We start from the raw sequence: 25,884 nt of genomic DNA, 5'->3' as shown, positions 1-25,884 counted from the left end.
GCTCTATCCTGTGCAAGCCTCTTCATCTCTGAGTAACTACTGCAACCTACATCCTTCTGGATCAGCTTGGTGTTTTCATCTCTTGGCCTCCCTCTAAGATTTTTACCCTCTACATTTCCCTCCAATACTAAACTGGTGATCCCTTGATGCCTCAGAATATGTCCTACCAGCCGATCCCTTCTTCTGGTGAAGTTGTCACAAATTCCTCTTCTCCCCAAGTCTATTCAGTACCTCATTAGTTACGTGATCTACTCGTCTAATCTTCAGCATTCTTCTGTAGCACCACATTTGGAAAGTTTCTATTCTCTTCTTGTCAACACTGTTTATCATCCATGTTTCACTTCCATAGATCACTACACTCCATATAAATACTTTCAGAAAAGACTTCCTGACACTTAAATCTATATTCAATATTAACAAATTTCTCTTCTTCAGAAATGCTTTCCTTGCCATAGCCAGTCTACATTTTATATCCTCTGTATTTCGACCATCATCAGTTCACAAATAGCAAAACTCATCTACAACTTTAAGTGTCTCATTTCCTAATCTAATTCCCTCAGTATCACCCAATTTAAACTAACTACATTCCATTATCCCTGTTTTGCTTTTGTTAATGTTTGTCTTGTGTCTTCCTTTCAAGACACTATCCATTCCATTCAGCTGCTCTTCCGGGTCCTTTTGCTGCCTCTGACAGAGTTACAATGTCGACAGCATACCTCAATGTTTTTATTTTTTCTCCACGGATTTTAATTTCTACTCCAAATTTTTCTTTTGTTTCCTTTACTGCTTGTTCAATATACAGATTGAATAACATCGGGGATAGGTTACAACCCTGTCTCACTCCCTTCTCAATCACTCCTTCCTTTTCATGCCCCACGCCTCTTATAACTGCCATCTGGTTTCTGTACAAATTGTAAATAGCCTTTCACTCCCTGTGTTTTACACCTGCCACCTTCAGAATACATGTATGGGAATATTTATTGCAAATCAGTTCAGATACAACAAAAGTTTGTAAGATGGTGACTTTAATGTTATTTCCTCCTATGATTCACAAAATTGTCAAATTTTAATCAGAGCAATAGACTGTTGTAGTGGCTAATTCATAATTTTTCATGTGTCTTTTGCACTAGCACTGCACAAGTCAGTGTCAGTGATTTTTCGAGCAATGTTGATACTGTATCAAGCACTTGAGCGTATTGGGAAATCTTGAGGCTGTTGGAATGAGAGTTTCATTTGCCGTCCCTTCCAAATTCTTCAAAGTAAATCTGTATGTGACCTCAATAGCCAAAGCTTCATCTCTAAATGTAATATGACTGCTATAAATGTAAGACTACCCCTATATACTCTACTAAACAATGTAGAAAAGGGGGAAAACCCCATCTTATAATTGGGTAAGTATGGTAAGTCATTGCGATTTCATTCACCAATGGGATTCTTCCCCTCACCCCAAACGAAACAAAGAGCCACACTTGTAATGCTACACCACCTGCAGATCACACCACTGAATAAAATGAAACGCATAAATGTTCAAACTGTTTTGAAAGAAAGAATGACATAGGGTAGGTGGGCTTAAAAGCACATGGGCTTGGTTTTACTAAATATTTGAGAGAAATGTGCAACAATGTTATATTAATTATGCATGCAACACCTAGTTCAACATCTTGCTAACATTGTGTAAAAGTTTCAGTACCACCCAGTAATTATTAGAGGAGTAATAATTTTTTTTCCTAAAAAGTAACTTTGTGTACTCTTACCCCATGCTGTGGGTTAGCAGTACACAGTCCTGGGGGAAGAGAGAGCAGTGTGTCTTTTACCCCCAACTACAAAAAAATAAAGGGTTACAAATAAATACATGGAAAAATAAATTAGGAACTCCTTATTTTTAAAAAAAATCACAAGAACATAATTATATAATAATTAGGAACAGCCTTTTATGCATTTCAGTTTCACAGATTGAAACTAGTTGACTAAAAAGGATTATTGTGCTAACTTTGAATACTGACATAACTAAAATGGACAATCAAACAAAATATACATTCCTCTTGTAGAACAACAGAAAGTAACAGAAAAGAACCATTTTCAAATTAAGATACTTTCATGATGAAAACGCAATGGGGAATGTGGAAAGATTAGTGGTTGCCTATCCAAACTTGCATTTGAATGGTAATTTCAGTAAATTGGACAGATGGTTGGAAAAGCTAATTGTATTTGCAAACCTTCCAGAGCATTTATAAATTGGTCTTGATAGTGTGTGTGGGGTGTTCCTCGTCTGTTTAGTGAAATCTTGTTGACACGCCTGGGAGACACTTGTATCGTAACAATGATTGAAGTGGTGAAGCATTTTCAGTAGGTAACGGCGACAAAATTTTAGTTTTTCTGTGGACTTTTACAACTGTGAATTCCCCTGTCCTTATAGCAGAACTATCTCCTACATCAGCTTCGTCCTCTGAAAAATCTACGTCCAGATCACAGCTACAGTTATACAGAAAAACCTTTGTCTCTGATATTGATGAAGACAATGTAAGAAGGTTTTTTAACAGTAAAAAATAGACTTCTTTCTGTTATATCTAGCAAGGGCTTTCTTTTTCTTCTTGTCATCAAACGACTTCTTTTCGGCAGATTCCATCTCCCCTGATTGCCTTATGAGAGCTCTCTTTAACTACTCTGATGAACAGCCCTTCCTGCTTTTCCATTTTAGTTCAAGTTTTGGAAGCAAAATTATCCCGTCTGGTGATATCAAGGGTGTAACAGATGTAGGATTGGCAGAAGAGGAGGATATGCTGGGAGAGGAGCTAACGTGGCAGATAGCAGGTGTAGAGTTTGATGCAGAAAGATAAGTAGGCATCTCACAATGGGAGTAACAGTTGAAGGTCCTGATTCAGAAGTAATAAACTGTGGATCTTGCTCCTCGTGATTCCTGCCCTCATGCTCCTTATCTTCTACATTGATTGTCTCGTTCCTTGATAAACCAACATCATCATTTCCACCAATTACTATGAAGTGTTGTTCAGTAGACTTGTAAAAGTGACTGTCAAAATCTTGATTGATCACTTCTGATGGCGCAAAATCTGCATCTTAAAATTTGTTTTGATTGAAAGGAAAAATTCCCGTTGCCCTGAAACCTGCGACAGTATTTTCAGCAGTAGCTGCCTTTTAAAATGCCACTTTCACCAGTTCATCTCTGTTATACAAGCTCAGGACCTGCCTGGGATGACACACATTCCACAAATCTACTGTGTCATAAAGTGCCTTGAAAGGCCTGAAAAAGTTGCAGTCAAGTGGTTGTGTCTTATGGCTGCTATGGGGTGGCAAACAGCATGTGTATGTGGCTGTCTTCGGCAAACAAAGCTACCTCCAGACCTTTGTGGGAGATATGAAATGATTAAGTCATGTAATAAACATAATTATCATGTAGCCTTTATGGGATATAGCCATATCACATTCCATTGGACCTCCATTTATCACTTAAGGGTTCAAATCACTTCTGTGCAAAAATGGAGGAGGTTGGGACACGGTGTCTCACAGTATTCAAGGAACAGGCAATAGTGGCTGTTAGCCACTGTTCTGCAGTCACTGTTTTCCCCACGTTCCTCATCCCTCTTGCAATTACTTGTTTAAGGAGCTTGTTAGGCATTGTTTGAACACCTGCCTCGTCCATGTTGTAAATACGATCAAGAGGAAACCCAAATTTCTTGAAGACTACCTCCAGATTGTAAACATATTTGTTTAATTGAATCTTGTTAAATTCCATCATGCATGCTTCACTGGTGTTTCAGTCCATTCTTAGGACAATTTCTCTCTTTTCATAAACTCATGGATGAAGTCTGTACAAGCAAGTTGTGTGTGGGGCGGGGGGGTCTGAAAATACATGTTGCAGTGATCTGAGAGTAAGGTTGAAAAAAAGTGTATTATGGGAAATGTAATGCTGCACTATTATTTGTTCTTCCTCCAATGAAAAAGGTTTTGTGTTTCAGCCAAGTACTATCTTTGCCAGTTTTAAAAGTTTTTGTAAGGCAGCCTCTGAAAACCCAATAGCTTTGGCTGTTTGCCGTATTGGGCTCCCATTTTTGATAATGCCAACAGCTTGGTGATAGAGCTGGTCTGTTATGGGCTGCTGAGTAAATGTTATTGGTCGGTTTCTGGAAAAAAAAATGCTTTTATGGCAGATGTGATTGTATTAGAAGTCTGTTTGAGTGATACCTTTGTTTGAAAAAACCAATATCCAACCAAATAAAAACTGCAGAAAAGAAAAAATAATTTCAAGTCTCTAAGGTTAACAACGAGGCACCTAAGGTAAATAAACAAGAACAAAATATGCTTCAGTACTCTATAAGGGACTACACAAGTCAAACTACAGTGATGGGGTGAAAGTGCCCACTGTGAACTTCTACCCCACTACAGCTGCATACTTTTACTCCATTCTGCTATTTTCTTTTCGGCAATCTACAAATAACACATACAAGCAATGTAGATCAAGACAGATATTGAAAGCTGAGAGCTGCCACTTCTAAGAGCAGATTCATCTAATTTTTAAGTAGATTTTAGTTCATGTAACACCAGCTGCAAGCATCCGACTGCCCCAAGGTTCCAGAATAGAAATGAGGAAAAGATGATTATGTGTGTGCTGCCTGGTGGTTGCGTAATGAACTTCTGCTTTGGGACCTGAAAGCTTGATGTGTACTCTTGCCCCACGGGTACTTTTATCCCCACCTACCCTACATATTTTTTGATATAATTTGAAATGAGGCAGTCTTTGCAATTGGCTGTTTCTACCAAGAAGGCTGTGCCACAGTGCCTCTAACTGCTGAAAATGCAAGTAGGAATATGGTGCGTATGGAAATTCAATATGCAAGTTTCAAACAACCTGTTTAAGAAACAATGACAGCCATAATAATAAAAGATCAAAAATAGAACTTTAAAAAATGTGGGAAGAATTAGAGCGTGAAAAGGAGCCACTGATAATTATGACTTTGAAGAAAGTTACAGTAGTAACATAGTGGCTATCAGTCATTGCATTATATTGTAAAACATCAGTCATTGCAATTGCTAGTGAAACCAATCGCAATTTCCATATGGCCGTCTTCTGGTGGATACTGAGACAACACCTGTTATTGGATCTTATATGTAGTAATGATAACACCAACTACTCTGCTACTTCCTTGTTTCTCGATAGGCTGAATCTTTTCAATTTCTTCTTTCGGTACATAAAAAATCTTTATGCCTGGAATACTATCATCAAAGAAATTGAACAAATCATATGGTGTTGATATTTGGTTATCTAAGTGCCTCTGCAGTCTAGCATGGGCTTCTAGTCTTTTTGCTGTTCTCCCAGTGCCATACAAAGCAATTGACCGTAGCTTGTTCCAAAAAATTCCATTCAGCAGTGATGCCAAAATCCTTTTTGTGTTTACATTAATTGATGAAATTTTTGAAATTCTTATGTTGAGTAGCTGAAACATCACTAAAGTAATAAATGTTCTTAATGTTTTTAATCTTTCTTTTTAATTAACTTTATTTGAAAGGCTTGAACAGCAATTGTATCATGACGGAAACAGTTGCTTATCATACAAATGCTATAATCTGACATTCTTTGCCACCAAAAGACACAACAAATGGATGTAATGTGACCTGCCTAATCTCCCAATGAAATTCTTGCGCGGTATTTTGAGCAGCAAATGAATAATTATCAGCAAAATCCATCAATATAATTAACTCATTTTCTGCAAGAGATCACTTCCGTTTTGTTTTGACACATCAGTGCCTCCATGAAATCTTCAACAGTTCTTTGACACATCTCTAATGTGTCTGTAAGTATTGACACATTGCTTGTATTCCATTGTTTGTTGAGGGTCATATTCTTTAAAAGCCTCTAGTCGCTTTTTTTCTGGAAATTTCTCACAACGTTGCAGCATACAGTCTTTCGTTTCCAAACTGCATACAGTTTTTTTTCTCATCAAATATTTGTAGTCATCTTGGATGGATGTTGCTGGAGTCAATATTAATTTGACATTTTGATAAATTGCACAAACTCCTACTGAATGTGATCCAGATATTCCGACTGCTGTACACCATTTCGGCCTGAGCTCACAATTTTGAGAAGCTTAGTTGATTTCCGTATTGCTTACAATAGGCAATGAACATTTCTTTCAGGATACAAAGAAGCAAGCATTCCTGCTTGTTAATCTCTCCCATTTATTCTTAATGCAACACAGTCCTTGTTGCCCAGGCATAAACGAGAAAAACTCATCTTCAAAAAAAAGTGAGGACAATTTGTTTTACTTCGTCGTTGAGCTTTTTCCCTTTTTGGTTTGCAGATATTGCCAAAATCCCATATTCCATCATTAGTTTCCGAGCATTTTTCACCATTTTTGTTGAAATAGCAAATTCTTCGGCTGTTTTTTCAATAGTCCAGCTATTTGGGGCCAGGGTCCAAATTTGAACTTTAGCGCAATTGCTTGAAGTTTGAAGCTTAATCTTAAGTTCTTCAATTAAGATGCCCATATCTTTACATTTTTGGCACTCTTCCGTTTGTATTTGAGCAATATCTACTTGGCTCATACCAGCATATGTGGCAATTACCTTAGTAATGCTGCCTTGGGCTTTCAGAACTTGTGCACTTTATGTATCCCATTGAATCCCTATTGCTGATCAGTGAAGCTTTAATGGTGACTCTCCAAGTGGTGGTGATCAAGTATGAGCAGTAAAACAAGCATCAACAACGTTCATGACTTCAGTAAAGGGTGATTCTTAGTTATCCTGGTGGGGTGATTCTTTTTGGGCCACTTCATGCCTACATTTGGTACAAATTTTATGACCAGATTTAAAAACTTCATTAGTCAGTAACTTCAACCTATCAGACATTGCAGTGATTATTGGTGTTAAAGCCTTCTTGATTACATGTTTTTCTTTACCAAACAGGTTGAAAAATGCCTTCTGCAGGAATTGAAATTTCATCATCAACAAGGTATTATCGTGTGAACAAATTTGGGCATCCTCAGTAAAATCAAGCCCAGACCTATTTCGTAGAAACTCCTTGTCCACTGGCGACATTTCTGTAACTGATGGTAGTTGACTTTCGCCATAATAGAATGGTGATGACTTACGATAATCAGCTCCATCTGAACCACCAAAGTAGCAGGATGCAAGGGTTTCTTGGTTCATTTTATGCAATAGTGTATCAGCCTATAACAAGCAAATTTGTAAGCTCATGAATATCCTGGTTTGAAGCATAGTAGATTCAGGCTTGTTGTATATAAAATATACAAATTAGCCTATCAAAACCTATTGTTTTAGTGCTTACCTTCAGCTACAACAACAATTTATTGATTATTCAAACACTCAGCACTCAACACCATGATTGTACAATGTCCGCACCAAAGATTACATCAGACAGAAAACTGACACTGTGAAAATTGTCAGTAATAAAAGCAACAACTGAAAGTGGTGATTCAGCAATGTATCACTGCTGTGAGGATAGAGCCGTATGAAGTATTGCTGCTTTATAATTTCGATGGAAACTGAATGACAGTGCATATTGCACCACCATGTATTGTAGGGTTAAAACATTTTAAAGCGACATAGCGTTCCATTATGATCTTCTAGATTTTATAATCTTAAGAGCATTTTCTGAGGTTTTATTGTATTTATATTCTATAATTTAAAATAACATAAAAACGTCTTATCAGTATACATACCACAGGCAAATCTTATACTATTAATACATTACAATTACACATTTTTTATTTATGACTTCAAATTTTATTAATTTTTTTGTATTTATCAGTAATTTATTTTCCCTAGTATTGATAGGTATTCTTACTCATAAAATTCAAGATCCAGAAATTAAACAATGTAGCTTTGAAAGCTTAAAGCATGCTCTTTCCACTGTGGCACAAAAAAGGATTGAACAAGAGACAGTTGAGATATTGCCACCAAAAAATACCCTAAAATTTGCACGCAGAAAATTTCGGCTAACTTTGCAGATGCGTATATTTTCGTCTACGCATCCAGTGTTAATTAAATGTGATCCATACATAGATATCATAGGTAGAAAAATCCTCTGAAGTTTTGTTGTGATTGGTTCATATGAAAAGTAGCAGTGATCGGTCAAACCTTGGCTCTCAGAATAATACGATGAATTTTTTAATCACTGTAAAGGCTTGTATCTATATTTAGGTGTGGCTAAATCTCTAATTTTTGTCACGATGTAATTCAGCATAAAAAGTTGTCTATGTATATTAAAGCAAATGACCAAATGTTTGCTAGAACTTTTTTTAAGCCTTCGTACGTGGTGCGAAGATGAGTAGGCTCTCTTTAAAAGCCCCTAAAAATTCAACCACTGAAAATACTGGAACAAAATTTGGAATATAACCATCAAAGACCATGTAGAGCCTTCACACCAGATTTCATTAGATACGGCGATGGGTCACTTTTTAATATTGGTCCCTTTGACATGGAATGACCCACATGCATTTATGGAAAAGAGTGGTGGATTAGAATTTTCTGAGAGACCTCCACTGGGCAGAAGGACATTTTAATAAGCTTTATGCACCCAAATGGCCCAGCAAATTAATTTTATTAGCCATCAAGAATTGAAAAGTGCTGGGTTCTGGAACACAACATTATTGCAATTATTCCACCTCCGTTGGTGACACCCTCTGTCTGGTAATATATTTTTCCTTGTTATATTTAAGAGCAAATCAATGAAAACTCAAAAAAATTCAAGCTGCTTGGAGTAAACATGAGCTTAAGATCATAAAAAAACCTCTTTTCACTAGCATGATACATTTAAGAAAAAAATGAAATGAGCGTATGGCATCATTGGCCAGGAGGCCCCTATTCGGGGAAGTTTGGCCGCCAAGTGCAAGTCTTATTTCATTCGACGCCACTTTGTGTGACTTGCATGCTTGTGATGGGGATGAAAAGATGATGAGGACAACACAACACCCAGTCCCTGAGCAGAGAAAACCTTCAACCCGGCCGGGAATCGAACCCGGGCCTCCTTGCATGAGAGACGAACACATTACCACCCAGCTAAGCAGGCGGACTACATTTAAGGAAATGAGTCATCAGTCCTGGGATACTGTCTTAAAGAAATCCACCCATGGTTGCTGTTGCACGACCTTATGCATGGCCCCAATAGTGGTGGGGATGCTGGTGTTTGCACTTGAAAAGAAACAAGCAGTGGTGAACGTGCCATGTACCATAACAACACATTTACAGAAATTTTCATCAGTATACGTGTACATCATAAACCACATACTATGCAAACAGAAAATATTCTGCACTGTGGACTGGAATAGACACAGATTCAAAATTCTCATAACACAAATCCTTTTCACAAAAATGTGATACTACTGCGAACCAATATTATTAAAAGGATAGTTGCAACTCACCATGTAGCAGAGATGCTGAGTTGCAGGTAGGCATAACAAAAAGACTGTCAGAAAGTGAGCTTCAGCCAACAAGGCTTTTGTCAACACCCCCCCTCCACACACACACACACACACACACACACACACACACACACACACACACACAACGCGACCACAGTCTCTGGCGGTGGAGGCCATATGCAACAATGGTGTAAAGCTTGAAGTAACTTTATATAATACGTGTCGCAGCTGTTTTGCAATTCCTGCTTCACTCTGAATCTCATTACCAGCTTTCTTGCTTTCTTACTTGAAAGGTAAAGATAATTAAGTAGTTCATATTTCTCAGTCCTACTGGTAAACTTTATACATGGAAGCAATGCATTCAAGGTTGCTAACAAACCTGTGGATTTCATCTTTATCACATTTAAATGAAATAATATCATATACCGCATAGCCATGATATAAAATAATTTTTTTTTTATTTTATTTTTTTTTTTTATTTATTTTATTTTTAGAAAATTTCAGGACAAGAAATGAAGAATTTATTCTCAGATAAATTAATGAATATGTTCACTATTGTGCCAACAAGACTGTTTCCCATAACAAGGCCTTTCGTTTGTTGATATAATTTCTCATTAAAAGATAAGGAAAACTGGGCCAGTTGGATAAATTCTGCAAGTGCTCCTACTTCAGTATTTTGAAATTTAATCAAATTATCAAGAGTGATCTCAAGACCCTTGGGTCAGATAATACTTGGTGATCTCCATCTGGCACTGTAGTAACTTCCCTGATGGAGACAAGAGCATTAGATGCTGAATGTATGTGACTCGGTAAATATTCTGTTGCACTTTCCATTCCGGCTATAATTTGGCCTGGGGTGGTTATTGATGATCAATGTAATCAGCTTATCAGGTTTATGAAATTTTATTTACACTCGGAGAGAAGTCATATGAGGCTGCATCACACTATCCAAAACTAGCAGTTATGGCTTTGCTGCTACAAAGTGATTCCTTTATTAACAACTTTTTATATAGAAGTAAGTTAAATAACACATGTATGTTTTTAATAAGGGTTGTCATGCAACGGTTAGCCTGATGTCTTAGGCATTATTGTCGCTTACACCAACTATTGGAAACATTGCATTGCGTACTAAGCAGAGAGCCCATGTCCACTGGGACAGTGATGGTGTTGTGGTCTAGTGTAGGAAGGAGTAAGGTAGTTTGTATTATTTTTTACTGGTATGTTTCTAGGCTTGGCTGCATTTTGCAATGTGTGCATTTTAGTATTGTATTTTATTGTATGTTGCATTCCATAGATTTAATAATGGGGTATCATGAAATGATAATTAAAAAGAATTATTTTGGCAATCAAGCCAAGTGTGTTACTTTATAGTACAGAACATGGGGCATTTTTCATGTGGCACATTCTCTTTCTGCCATCATTGTGGCTATTTGAATTTTTGTTGTTGATTCTAAACAGTAACTTGGACCAGATTAAAGTTCTTCACAAATATTTGTATGTTTTTAACTGCATTTACATTAATAATCAACACTACAATTATTCTGCAACTTGTAGATTTTTAACGAAGCTATTGGAGTTCGTGCACGTAACAAAATTTCCTTTGTGACAAATCTCTCGTAACACACCTGTTGTGAGTAACTATGATAAAAGTGCAAGAGTGCAGTGTCATGTCATTTTTTAATGAAGAGTGAATAAATGTTTGTTTTACTGTGTGTGAATTGCTACTAAAAGTTTTCAAATTTTGACAATGAGAGAATGCCATTTCTCTCATTACTTGACTTATGTAACTTTAATGCTGGACAGCGAGGTTACTAGAGATTGGTGACATTAATTACACCACTGTCAATAGGAAGACACTGCAGGTACTCCCAATTAGTAATGGTTCTTATTAGTGGTGGGCAGGAAATCGCGTATCTGTTAGAAATCACAGTGACTGAGAAGTCACAGATATCACAGTAGCAACTTTACAGAATCTAACTGCGATTTCAGTCACAGTTAGCAGTTGCAAGTAGTATTTCACATTCAAAGACGTGAGCCATCTATTGGTCGAATTTAGCACTGCTTTCTGCGATTTCAGCGACGAGTCGCAACTAAGAGTCGCAAGTAGCAACTAAAAAGCGCGGTGAACAGTGGCATCTGTTGGCCAAAGTTCGTACTACGTCCATCTCTGCGGTATGCTATGGAGTCCAATTGCGATTTCCGTGACAAGTCGCAACTAAGAGTCGCAAGTAGCAACTAAAAAGCGCAGTTAACATACTTTTCCTAGTGTCATCTGTTGACCGACGTACGTACTTCGTTATGAGAGCCTTGTGCCTCACGAGATCGATGTGCTATGTGTGCATATGAAGGGCTTATTTCAATAGTGGTACAAGTCCATTTTTGTTCATTTTGAGATACAGAGCCGTAAAGTTAAATGAGCGCTGAAAAATCTGCAGTTGAGATACCAGAAATATTCAAGCATATGGCTTCTTGCTAGAGATGAACCTTTATTTATGTTTGTTTGGATCACTAATTTCTGAAGCATTATAGACAGAAAAGTGGAGGTAATGGACTTGTACCACTATTGAAATAAGCCCTTCATATTATATGATGACATGCACATTCAGCATCAGTTATGGTTGGTCAAATACTGCTGTGACTCTGAATGTATTATATTAATAAGAAGCAACATTGCCTTTTTCTCCTGAAAATATCAAGTAACGTAACAAATGTGTTTGATTCTGCTTCCAATATGACAGTTTTGGTTAATACTCCACATGCCTACAGGACTTTGCAATGTTAACACAGCAGAACTCAGACATCTGTATAAGTGTAGAGAAATGAAAACAGTCATATGAATGCCTCACTTTTGTTCCGACACAGTTCAAGACTCGGGAGAAAAGTTTTACACCTGGTGTTCTACATGGCAACTTCACACACAAGAACTTTTTGCCGACACTACTACCACCTACATAAGTAAGCTTTTCCTGTGTTACTTTCAAGTAATGCACTTAAGCTATTCCTGATTTAACTGGAAGATCTGTACTTCCCACTTTCATATTAACAGCCTCAAAATGCATATTGTAGACTTCGGGATATGTTACAGGTCAGTGTCACACCAAGATTGTGGAGAAAGGGTGGGGGGGGGGGGGGGGCATGTCACTCGCCAACAAGTGTTTACCAATAAGTAAATAAGTAAGTGGCGGAAAATTATGGGTATAGGACGGCTTAAACATGTGGAAGATGAGATTTTTATTATTCACTCACTGTATTTGACATTTATTATTCCTTTAAAATCGCACAACAACTTCAATAAAACACAGTTTAATCATTCACACACTTATTTCGCAATTATTTCACTTTTAAACTGCAAATCCTGTCTTGAATCTTCACGAGTCTCTCTCAACAGCCTTGATGTGGATAGATACGTACAGCAACCAGTAATCAGAGTCAGAACTGTGTCTGCAAAAACACAAGGATTATTAAACAATTGTTGCTGTCATTAATTACTAGCAATATAATTGACAGAGTAGATTGCTAATATTTGCTATAATGAATATCAAATTTGCAAGAACGATCTCACTGAAGTAATTAAGTCCATCGAAACGCTTCGAAACTAACCTCTCGTCTGACGAAAACAGTCTAAAGACGCAGTGGCAATTTCTTCAGATCTGTTGACTATGATATTTTGAGTTATCACTTTACTGAGTGACTGAAATGTAGTTCAGGTACCTGTGAACATAACAATAGGTTAGAATTCATTTTCTAAATACGAACTATTACGGTACTGTACGGCTACTTACATATTAATTACACTATTAATATTTTCACAGTTGTTTCTTTAATACAAAATTAAAGCCAATGGAAGAAAAAACGTAAAACATACTTGCCAATGACAGTTTTGTTGAGATGCAATTTTCTGTGTTGACAGATGTAACTTTTTCATACGGTGGTAAGTCGCAGGAATCACAGAAATCGCAGAAGTAGCAAAAGTCACAGAAATCGCAGAAGTAGCAGAAATCGCGGAAGTAGCAGAAATCGCAGAAATAGCAGTGGCGGAGGGATACACGACCTATGTTCCTTAACTGCGACTCTTAACTGCGACAAATCACAGTTAAGAATAACAGATACTGAAAAGTAGCATTCACAGAAATCACTTATATCGGAAAATCGCAGTTTAGCCCATCACTAGTTCTTATTGAGTACTGTATCTGATCGTAAATACTGTAGTAAGGCCTAAGGTTTTAGACTATGGTTTTATTACCTGTGTTAGTACACTCTGATGTCGTACTGTTAGAACTTCTTCCACATTTGTTGTTGGATTTGACAGCATCCGTGGCCCAGTAACTACTGTCACGTTCAACTTGTATCACAACATTTCCAGGTTCCTTTCCCAACTAAAACATTACATTGTTGGTATTCACTCTCAGTAATTTTAATTTGTGCACGTGCTTCACCCCAGTCTTCTACAGTTACTTCTGTTATGTATCTTTGTGCAAATACCTTCAAAGTTTTTAATGAGAAGTTGTTGGTATGAGTTTGAATGGTTCTGTTTACTTGTTTCAAACCAATTTAATTAGATTTTGGTTACAGTAGTACGGAGGGAGACAGTATAGCAGAAATACCTCATTTCTTTTAAAATACTTTTTCATGGTTAATGAAGTGTTAAGTCTGTCTTAACAATTTTTAGTAGTTCATAGTGAATCATTCTGTGTATCATATTATAAAGCTTAGGAATATTGTGTAAAATTTTTCTGCTCTGAGATCGTATCACTTGCAACGATATCTTGGAAGGTGTTTCCATTCTCCTTATTTAGGAAATGTGTAGTAGATGTTCTGCATCACATGCATGCATTAGATATGTTACTCATACCAGCAATCACTGTTATGCCATAGTGTTTCATCTGGGCCATAACTATCACTACCAGGAGGATGTGTGAATCCCTCACTCTCAGGCTCTTGGCAGTTTGCATAGTTAGTTTCACTGTTTGTCGCATGTAAAGATAAGAAGCAGACAGTATTGTGTAGCAGATCTTATTGACTATAAGGTGCTTTGCCACATACTCTGATTTAAGTTGGTCATGTAATTTCCGTGAGGTGTGCAGATGAAAACTACTGTACCTTTGCCACCTGCAATAGGGCCAGTTCTTGGCCTGTGTGTGTGTGTGTGTGTGTGTGTGTGTGTGTGTGTGTGTGTGTGTGTGTGTGTGTGTGTGTGCGTGCGTGTGTGCGTGCGCACTTTATATGTGCTTCTTGCTATGCTCCTTGCCCCATTTCCATTTTTTCTAATTATACATCTTACTGTGTATTTTGGATACAGAAACATTTTTATAAGTGCATTCCTCCTGTACCAAATAATTTTTTTGCCTCTTTGAATGCATTGCATATTTAACTTCGGTACAGCAATAATGAGAATTTCTAGATGGAGGAGTACTTACTTTATGTATCACTTCTGTATTAGTTTACCCATACCTTCAATGAGTTTACTCTGTTAGCATTCTGATTGGATCATCTTGGTTTCCTTGAACTTGATTACATTTCACAATTATGCATTTTTTTCCCTTCATTTCTCATTGCATTTTGTGATGAATTTATTTTAGGTTGTCTTTCCAAATGAAATTTTTGTGTATTGTCACTAAACTTACTAATATGTAGATTTGTAGGAGGATAGTAAAAGTCTGTTGAAAAAACCACTTGAATGTTACTTGATCTTGGTTAGGTGTGCTATTATCCATCTGAGCCACATAAGTATGGCTCGTAGCTACTAATTAATTCTGCCTTCTTTGCTGCATTTGTAGTACTATACTGGTAGAAAATATCAGTTAATCTTTAAGAGGGGTAATGGGCAATATTTTTATAGTGATCTGTATGACTTATTATTTTTCAGGTGTAACCAGTGTGGCAGAACTTTCAAGAAATTAAGCTACCTCAATGTGCATATGAGAACACATACAGGCGGAAAAATATATGCATGTTTAATATGCAACAAAAAATATGTTAATTTTTGCACACTTCGAGTAAGTTAACACATATATTACTGTGTTTTACTTTAACCTTCAAGTCTTCATTTTACAATATTCAAATGTTGACCAAATATAATTAGTCATTCTTTCATTAACTTGATATAATGACGAAAATTTACTTCAAATGTTTCTAATTCAAGCCTCCATATTCTTACTAACACTTTCATTATCATTCAGGGCCATATGAAAAGCCACACAAAAGGAGCTGAGCTTATGTGCCAAGTATGTAACTACCGCTTTCCAGATTATACAACACTTTGCCAGCACATGATGGAACATACAGAGGAGAGGTAAGTCAGTGTCCACATGAATTACTGAGTTGTCATAATTAATGCATTACTTCAGTGATTTACTACAATTTGAATTGTTGTGTTATACTTCTTTCACTTTATAACAAAGTAACAGCACACTACTTGCAAAAACCGTTAGCTATTAAGCTGAAAATGAAAGGAACAGAAGGGAAACTCCAGATGGCAAAGTATTTTGGAAAAAAATAGTATTCGCATGGATCAGGCGAACCATGAGCGATTCATGTTTCTCTAGTTTCAAGGCAGAGAATGGCATAGCGGAAAGAATACAGAAAAGTAATGAGAGGGTCATTGGAGCCAGTCCCTATGTGGAAACTTTTTTCTTACTTTCAGTTTTTATGTCGTGCTGCAAATAAATCAAAATAAAGCTCAGCATATTGTATTTATTAATATTTTTGTAAGCGGCATTAAAGGAAAAGCAGGGAAAACCTTGGGATTGAAAATAAGTTACCAGGAAGGAAATACAAGCCATATTTGAGAATTTTGAATGTAAAATTAGATACTTTTATTACTTTACAGCTTGCACAAAAGTTCGCTGTCATAGAACAGTTTGGCAGCAAACCATACGTAATGTATCGTTTCACCAAATATTCGTAAGTGTACCTGGTGATGTACAATGGCATTAATTTTGATACTGTCTCCTGAGTATATGATTTCTTTTTCTCTGAGATAACAGCAGTTTTGAAGCTTTTTGATCAAATTCTTTACCTGTCGATAAAAATAGGCATCACAAGTTTGCACTAGCGGAGTGCAGTTCGAGGAGAACTTTCACACTGCATGAAGGAAATCCTTCTAATCTTTAATAATTTTTTCATATAATTGTTGATTTGTTTGTTCCTCCCAAGAATTAACACACTAAATTTGTTCTCCTGCATGCTTTCATCATATTAGTCAAACAATTTTTGTATGAGGCTGTTATAAGCTTCCCAGACTTTTGAAGAAGTAATTAAATTTTGCCTCTTACTCACAGACTGCTTTCTGAATCCTCAGTCCAATATTTTTCTTTGATTTTTATGGAAAAATTAGTAAGTACAGTATATTCAACATAATTTCAGTTCATTCGCATAATAAGTAACATAAAAATTGAAAATAAAAGTAGAGTTCCTGCATAGAGACACGATCCTTCAACCTTCAGATTACCGTTCTGCACTCTTTCCTTTGTGCCAACCACTGCCACAAAGCTGTGCTAACATAAATGGCTCATGCATCGCCTGACCAGTGCCGAAAATGTTACTTTATCCAAATGATTGGCCAAGGAACTCCCATTTCTATCACTATCATCTGCATCTACGTACACACTCCACAAACTACTGTATGGTGCATGGCTGAGGCCACCTTCTGCCATTAATAGTCAGTTCCTTTTCTGTTCCACTCACAAACAGAGCAAGAGAAAAATGACTGTCTACATGCCTCCGTATGAGCCCTAATTTCTCTTTATCTTCTTGGCGCTTATGCTAAATGTTTGTTGGTGGCAGTAGAATTGTTCTGTAGTCACCTTCAGATGCCAGTTCTCTAATTTTTGTCAGTGGTGTTCCTCAAAAAGATCACCGCCTTCCCTTCAGGAATTCCCATTTGAGTTTCCGAAGCATCACAATTCTTGTTTAATGATCGAACCTACTAGTAACAAATCTAGGTGCCCGCCTCGGAATTGTTTCAATGACTTCATTTAATCCAGCCTCGAGCAGTACTCAGGAATGTGTAGCACTAGTGTTACATACCTGGTCTTCTTGACAGATGTCTGTATCTACATATACCTGGTCGTCCTGACAGATGTCTGTATCTACATCTACATGGATACTCTGCAAATCGCACTTAAGTGCCTGACAGAAGGTTCATCAAACCACCTTCACAGTAGTTGTCTATTATTTAATTTTCTTTAATTCCAATCTCGAACAGCATGCAGAAAAACAAACACCTATATCTTTCCATGCAAGCTCTGATTTCCTGTATTTTATAATGATCATCGTTTCTCCCTGTGTAGGTCAGCATCACTAAAACATTTTTACATTCAGTGGAGAAAGTTGGTGATCGAATTTTCATGAGAAGGTTTCTCCATAATAAAAAACGCCTTTGTTTTAATGACATCCATCCCAGATCTTGTATCGTGTTAGTGACACAAACTCTCCTATTTCTCGATAATACAAAATGTGCTGCCCTTCTTTGAACTTTCTTGCTGTACTCCATTAATCCTGTCTGGTAAGCATCCCAGCATGCAGCAGTACGCCAAAAGAAAATGGACAAGCGTAATGTAGGCAGTCTCATTAGCAGATCTGTTGCGTCATCTAAGTGTTCTGCCAATAAAACACAGTCATTGGTTTGCCTTTCCCGTAAAATTTTCTTTGTGTTCTTTCCCATTTAAGTTGTTCATAGTTAAACTTATCATGGACCCTCTCTACTACGCTGCAAAAGTTATCTCCATAAAGACACCTTTACATTGTGGCTAATGGCTGTATTGTACTTTATAGAGCTGGCCATGATGTCTCCTCTGTTGATGCTGCTGAGTCTATGTTGTCTAGGCGATGATTGCTTTGCTGCTCTGGGTGCAAGAGAATCATGATGCAGCATTCCACCACAAAAAAAAAAGATACCAAATTAATTGCCAGAACTTGAATACAACTACACTCAACTGCGCCAGAGCTCAAGTGGCCGAAAACGTATTGCTCACCAAAGATCACAGCCATAACGACAAAGAACATACAATTTCAATGTCAATTATTGATCATAACACCTATCCTAATATCATTTTAAACAAATGCTTTTTAACACAACTTTAATCAGTGTATAATATGACAAAATTAGGTCTATTTGTCAGTTCCATTACAAAACAATGTAAAATCCAAGATAGAATGTAACAATAAGTTGTTCATAATTGTAATTCCTGGGTATTTAGTTTCATTAATTGTCTTTAGATTTGACTGATTTATCATGTTACCGAACTTTAATGTATTCCTTTCAGCACTCATATGGATGGCCTCATACTTTTCATTATTTAGGGTCATTTGTCAATTTTCACATCATACAGGTATCTTTTGTAAATGGTTTTGCGATTTGTTTTGATCCTCTGATGACTTAACTAGATGACAAATGACAGCATCATCTGGAAACAAGCTAAGATGGCTGCTCGGATTGTCTTCTGAATCATTTATCTATGTAAGGAACAGCAGAAAGCTTATAACACTACCTTGGGGATTCCAGAAATCACTTCTGTGTTACTTGATGACTTTATGTCAGTTACTACATACTGTGAAATCTATAACAGGATATGATGAATCCGGTCAAATGACTGAGACAGTATTCCATAAGCTCGCAATTTGATTACAAGTCGTTTACAAGGTACAGTGTCAAAAGCCTTCAGGGAATCTAGAAATATGGAATCCCTTGTGAAGAGCACTCAGTACTTCATGTGAGTAAAGAGCTAGATATGTTTCATGAGAATGGTGTTGTGTTAAGTCCCTCTTCACTGTGTGTCAATAGACTGTTCGCTTCAAGGCAATGCATGATGCTTGAACATGATATATGTTCCAAAATATCGACGTTAATAATATGGACCTGTAATTTTGTGGATTACTCATACTGCCTTTCTTGAATATTGGTGTGACCTGTACAGCTTTAGAGTCTTTGGGTACAGATCTTTCACTGTGCGAGCTGTTGTATATGGTTGTTAAGTATGGTGCATACTCCGAAAGGAACCTAATTGGTACACAGTCTGGTCCGGAAGATTTGCTCTTCTTAAGTGATTTAAGTTTCTTCACTACTCCAAGGATATCTACTTGTAAGTTACAAATGTTGGCAGTTGTTCTTGATTTGAATTCTAGAATATTTACATCGTCATCTTTGGTGAATGAATTTCAGAAGGCTGTGTTTCGTAACTCTGCTTTAGCAGCACTGTTGTTGATAATATTTCCATTGCTCTCATACAGAGAAGGCATTGATTGTGTCTTGCCGCTAGCATACTTTACATACACCCAGAATCTCTCAGAATTTTCTGCCAGGTTTCGGGACAAAGTTTTGTTGTGGAAACTATTTTAAGCACCTCACATCAAAGTCCGCGCCAAATTTCAAGCTTCTGTAAAAGATCGCCAGTCTCGAAGATTTTGCACTTGTTTAAATTTTGCATGCATTTTTTGTTGTTTCTGCAATAGTATTCTGACTCATGCTGTGTACCAAGGGAGATCAGCTCTGTCATTCATTAATTTATTTGGTATAAATCTCTCAACTGCTGTCGATACTATTTTCTTGAACTCAAGCCACATCTCGTCTACACTTACTGGTACATTGTTAAATTGGAAGGAGTGAAAGTTCTCTCTCAGGAGGGCATAAAGTGAATTTTTATCTGCTTTCCTAAAATTCTCCCAATAAACAGAGGTCAACCATTGGCCTTCCCTAGTACAGTCATTACATGCCCACTTCATTTTGTACCATTATGCAGTATTATGCCTAGATATTTAATTGACGTGACCATCAAGCAACACACAGCAACTGAATTGCCAATGTTGTGATCAACTCTGCAGCTGTCCTCTTTAGGGCAGTTAACTGCCGTGGAGAGGACTGCTGCAAAGTTTGTCAAAACATCAGAAATTCAGTTGCTTTAGGATTTTATAATGACACAGTCTAATACTAAGAACTTCCACCAGCTGTGGAAGTCTACAAATGTACAAAACTGAGAACATCGCAAACTTCAGGATGAATCCTCCTTCATAACCAACAGACTACATCTGTGCAACTGTATTACATCTACACTGTAGATCAACTGGAGTGTGGGGTTGTATGGAGTGAAGTGGATAAGAAGAGGAAGGATACACAGTGTGTGTTAGAGGTTTGGGGAAAATAGTGGCTGACAGATGGGAATGATAGATAGAAGTACATGAGGCGAATGTGGCACTGATTAGCTCACTGTGGCACTGGCAGGGGGAGTTGTGCATGACACTCAATGATGTGAATTGGGAGGGGGAGTAGAACATAGGAAGATGGAGACTGTGGAGGAGATGGTGTGAGTGTAGAATTAGTGAAATGGAGGGCAAGGGGGCGGGTGTGGAGGATGGCGACCTACAGTGGCTAAACAAGATTGAGGCCAGAAGACTTGCAGATATATTGTAAAAGCAAGTCCCACCTACATAATTCAGAAAAAAACTGGGAGGGAAGGATCCAAATGGTATAGTCTGTGAAGCAGCCGTTGAAGTGAGTATGTTGTGCTTAGCAGTGTGTACAGCCACTATGTCGGCCAGAGTTTGGTGGTGGTCAATCAGCTGGGTGCACACCTTATTGGTGGTTATACTCACATACAAGGTTGTGCCTTCAAAACAGGGGTGCACACCTTATTGGTGGGTGTACTCACTCACAAGGTTGTGCCTTCAAAACAGGGGGAGATATGCAAACAAATCCACAAACACCCACATGGCACTGTCATATACCAACCCCAACCTATTTAAGGTCTTTTCAGAGGAAAGCTTCCTCGTTACCCAAAATCCCAATCTACTTCTCTGGTTCAGGTTTGTTGATGATATCTTTGATATGGAACCATGGCCAAGACACTATCCTTTTTACTCCAAAACCTGACCACCGCCAATCCACCACTTCCCCTGGTTCTCCTCTGGTGATTCCATAAAAACCTCCATCTGTATCACGTCCACAGACCATAAACTGTACCTCTATTTTTTTATAGCAGCCATTACTTCCACACTAAGAGATCACTCTCACATAGTCTGGCCATCCATGAATGACACAACTGCTGCAAAGAAGCTACTCACCCCAGTCCCCCTAAACATCCAGTATCTCCCCAGACCTGCAATAACTTAACCATATAATTCATCACAGGTTCAGATACTTACCATTACTGGAAATGAGACATTCCCCCCACAAAACTTCCCACACCTCCCAAAGTGGTGCTTCACTGCCCAGTCAATCTACAAAATATCCTGATCCTTCCCTATGCTACACCTACCCCCAACCCCTTGCCACATGGCCATAGGCCTGCGAAACATCCAGCTGCAAAACCTGTCACAGGCACTCATTCAGCACATCCCATTCTAGTCACTTCTGCATGCTTTTTGTGTCTATTGTGGGGGGGGGGGGGGAGGTGTTATGACCACCAACCAAGTGTCTCCAATCAAATGAATGGCTACCACCATACTGTGGCAATGATCAGTATTAACCACACTATGGTGGAACACACTGCTGAGCAAAAAAAGCTGGTATTTAATGGCTGCTTTGCATTCCCTATTATCTGGATCCACTCCTCCACTTCTGTCCCCATGCCCCCCCCCCCCACCACCACCACCACCACCACCACCACCACCACCACCACCACCACCACAACCACTACTTCATACAATCTACACTCACTCCTTTCCTAGTGGGGTGTGCCATTCCTCTCTTCTATCTCCCCTCTCAAGCCACTCCACTGCGTTATTGTGCACCACACACATCATCCCCTGTCTATGCCACCGTGTGGTCACCCGTCACAATCCTATCCTGTGTGCATGCTACCTCTCCCTCCTAGTCATCATCTACCCTTTCCTCCAACCATCCTCCCAATCTGTGCCTCATTCCTAACATTGCCCACTCCACCCAATACAACCCTTCACACCAGTAAAGCCACATGCCAGTACAAATGTCATCAGATGGGACAATGTAGTCATACAGGTGATGTTAGTTTTGGAGGAGGATTTTTCAAAAAACTTGGCAGTAATGTTTATGTGCCTATTGACTACTTCACGCATCAGCTATATGGTGAATTGTTACCTTCTCTCCTTCCACTATACAAGGGTTGGAACTTTAATAGTGGCAACTATTTATTTACAGTTAGTACATAATAGATATGTGTTTCATAGTTTTACTGACCTTCAAAGTGGTCACCAGCATTGTGTATAACCCGTTGCCAGCAATGTGGAAGTCGTAGGGTACTCTTAGCAGTGCCAGTTGTGTTGACAGTTCGAGCGGCGCGGTCTATTGCCCGACGAATTTGTAGCAGTTCTGAAGTGAATGCCGTGAAATGTTTCCTTCAGTTTAGAAATCAAGTTGAATTCAAGTAGTCTTAAGTCAGGGGAGTGTGTCACTTAGCAGCTCCATCAGTCAAACAAATCAGTAACAGCTTGCACTGTACGTGCTTGAGCATTGTCCTGCAAAATGATGGTCAGGTGCTGCAGAAAGTGTCATCACTTCGGTCTCTAAGCTGGTCGTAGGTACCATCATTTCTGTAGTAGTTATTATTGCTGACATAAAAGAAGCACAAAAGGAATGATGTTCCACATTTGTAAGATATGTACAGTTCCTTACGTAATCGCAAAAGAAAAGGTTGATTTGGGTAGTGTCAAGAAAGTCACAGCAGATGGGTGAGTCACATATACTGAATAAGAAATTTTCCAATCATAATAACTTGCAAAAACCTTCAGTACCAATGGGAGAAGCACCCCTCTTCTGTAGGAGTCGAAGATAATAAAGCAAGCACAAAATGTCAGAGGCTGAATTTAACAGTGTCTACAGATGATGAGAAAATTATAATTGAGCTGCTGCTTGTACAACTGGCCTTTTATTAAGACATTGTCTTGTTAATTTTCTGAAAACACTCAATGCATTATGTATGATTGCTGTAAACAACAAAAGTAAGCCAACCATTCTAAATTCAAATGTGTGCAGTCATGCGTTCCTACTATTACTGTTGGTTTGATGTTCCTATTTTCTTATGTATAAAGATTACTCTGTTATCTTCATATAGTTAATTTAGTTAATTTTTGTAGGCCTTTCCAGTGCAGTGTCTGCGACATGCAATTTCATTCTGCTGCACATATGCGCCGGCATTTAAGAACGCATACAGCAAGTGAAAGAGCAGGCAGGGGAAATGGAGAACGTGTTCTAAGAGGTCGACAGAGAGCATCAGTTATTCGCTTAAGTGCTGAAGAAACCCAGGTCCTGGCACAGCGGCCACTGGAACAGGCTGGTTCAGTGTCGGAGAGGGTGCTAATAGCATCAGCTGCTGAAAGGGATCGAATTAGTGAAATAAAGGTAATATTTAAATTTAAAATTTAAATGGTAAATTTATATTTAACACTCTGATGAAACTAAGAAACATATGACTTTATCATTTAGATTACAATTTGCTAGCTGTGAATTCAGAAATAAAAACTCTTTAGATTGTTGCCTGGTCAGAAATGTCAAAGTTTCATCTTAAAATTTATTTTATGTAATTGAATGTTTGGCTTTTTTCCAAGTTTAACTGTTCGGTGTAGGCCAAATCATGAAGACGTAATAATTTTTGCTGTTTTTAGATATGGAGAACTGAATTGTCATGTAGAATGACAACCTTGTAATCACCTCACATTTCAAAAATCTTGTTATTTTCTTACCAGTGGTTCTCTCTAAACAAAACAAAAAGTAGCAATTTAAAGAGAAAAGAAAGATAGAAAAAATTGATATGTGATGGAAAATATTGATGTGTGATAGACACCAGCAACTTCATTGTCCCATAAGAAAGATGACAGATGAATTAGCTGTTGGAATAAGGATTTTATTTATCTACTAGTATTGAAATATAAGAAAAAATTGGGAGTCAATCTGAATCTATCAATGAAAGTGAACTGGTTAAAAAAAATTGCAGCAGAACAGAATAAACGGGTGATAACAATGTGATGCGACTAACAAATCATTAACTTGTTGTAGTAATGTTCATTTTAGTGTGTTTATACCTGATACTGTGAAGCATTACTGCCTCTGTTTTGAAATTACGTAAATGATCGATTGAAAATCCTATGGTTGGCAGCAATACTATAAGAACACATTATCCAGAAAGGTTATTGGAATTTGAAAAATAAATATCATAGCAGGTTCTAACGAGTGTCACAAGTAAGTGGAAATGACAAACAGAATGACTTGTAAAAAGATCATGAACCAAACGAAAGTCTCCTTATTTAAATAGTTTACTTTCTTATACTTTTAATTGAAAGGGTTGTTAAAAAACATGGTATACACAGAAAATATTATTTAACAATACGAGAGAAGGAAAGTTGCTACTCACCATATAGCGGAGGTGCTGAGTCGCGATAGGCACAATAAAAAGATTCACACAATCATAGCTTTCGGCCATTAAGTCCTTTGTCAGCAGTAGACACACATACACACACGCGCACACACACTCACACAAGCGCAACTTGCACACACATCTGCTGCCTCAGAGAGCTGAAACTACACTGTTTTCTGAGACTGCAGATGTGTGTGCAAGTTGCGCTTTCGTGTGTGTGTGTGTGTGTGTGTGTGTGTGTGTGTGTGTGTGTGTGTGTGTGTTTGTTGTGCCTATCGCGACTCAGCACCTCCGCTGTATGGTGAGTAGCAACTTTCCGTCTCTGATATTGTTACATTCCATCCTGGATTTTCCTTTGTTTGAAAATATTATTTAGATTTTTAAAAATATAAAACAGGTTTTACGACACTTACGTGATTGGTACAGCACAGTGACAATCCTGTATTTGTAACAATAACGGAGGTAATAGCATAAGATAACAAGTGCGAGTAAGATAGCAAAAGTGCAAGACAAGAGAGACCAGAACCCAAGAGCAAGAGACAAGAGAGCTTTTCACACTAGTTCAAGTCTCTATATAGTATTTTAACATTATTAAGTTTATTTATTTATCTTGATAATAGTTACAAAGTTCATATGCTGTTGCATTACATAGAATAAAATTAAGTATTATTTCTCTTAAGCATACTAGATGCTGTAATTTAATAATTGTTTCTCTTGGTGTGGGGTGAAATAGTTTAAGGTAGGCTGTGATGACACAAGTGTTGAATATTGTTATGTTATATTGTCAACAACAAGGGCAAAGGGGTAGAATTGGGAAGGTAATCAACAGCAGCCCACTTTACAGCAAATGCTGCTGGGTATAAAATATTAAGGGGAAAGATAGTTGTTGCAAGCAACCATTTTCATAGTTCTTGTTGAGGTGATACGTTCTACACAATCAATGTCTTATCCTTCGTTATTTAATCTTGGCTATCTCACATTAATATATTGGGAAATGGCAAGTTGGAAAATGCTGAAACCAGAATGAAGGATATTTTACTTGTAACTTGTATCAAAGCAAATGTGATGCGAGTAACAAATCATTAACTTGTTGTAATAATGTTCATTTTAGTGTGTTTGCACCTGATACTGTATAGCATTACCGCCTCTGTACCAGAATGAAGGAT

The 25,884-nt window shown here is 37.7% G+C and overlaps 1 protein-coding gene across 2 annotated transcripts in view; it reads left to right on the top strand.

The window, feature by feature from the left end:
• The window catches only part of LOC126198256 (zinc finger protein 236-like), a 230,228-nt gene that overhangs the window by 182,948 nt on the left and 21,396 nt on the right, over nt 1-25,884 (top strand). For both annotated transcript variants that reach the window (XM_049934706.1, XM_049934707.1), the window contains exons 22-24: nt 15,262-15,391; nt 15,575-15,687; nt 23,442-23,706. In XM_049934706.1, coding sequence (XP_049790663.1) covers nt 15,262-15,391; nt 15,575-15,687; nt 23,442-23,706 — 508 coding nt within the window. The remainder of the gene's footprint in view (nt 1-15,261; nt 15,392-15,574; nt 15,688-23,441; nt 23,707-25,884) is intronic.

This window comes from Schistocerca nitens, chromosome 1 (assembly GCF_023898315.1).
Source record: "Schistocerca nitens isolate TAMUIC-IGC-003100 chromosome 1, iqSchNite1.1, whole genome shotgun sequence".
NCBI lineage: Eukaryota > Metazoa > Arthropoda > Insecta > Orthoptera > Acrididae > Schistocerca > Schistocerca nitens.
Note: the sequence above shows the minus strand (reverse complement) of the source record. Positions and strands in the feature narration are given on the sequence as shown.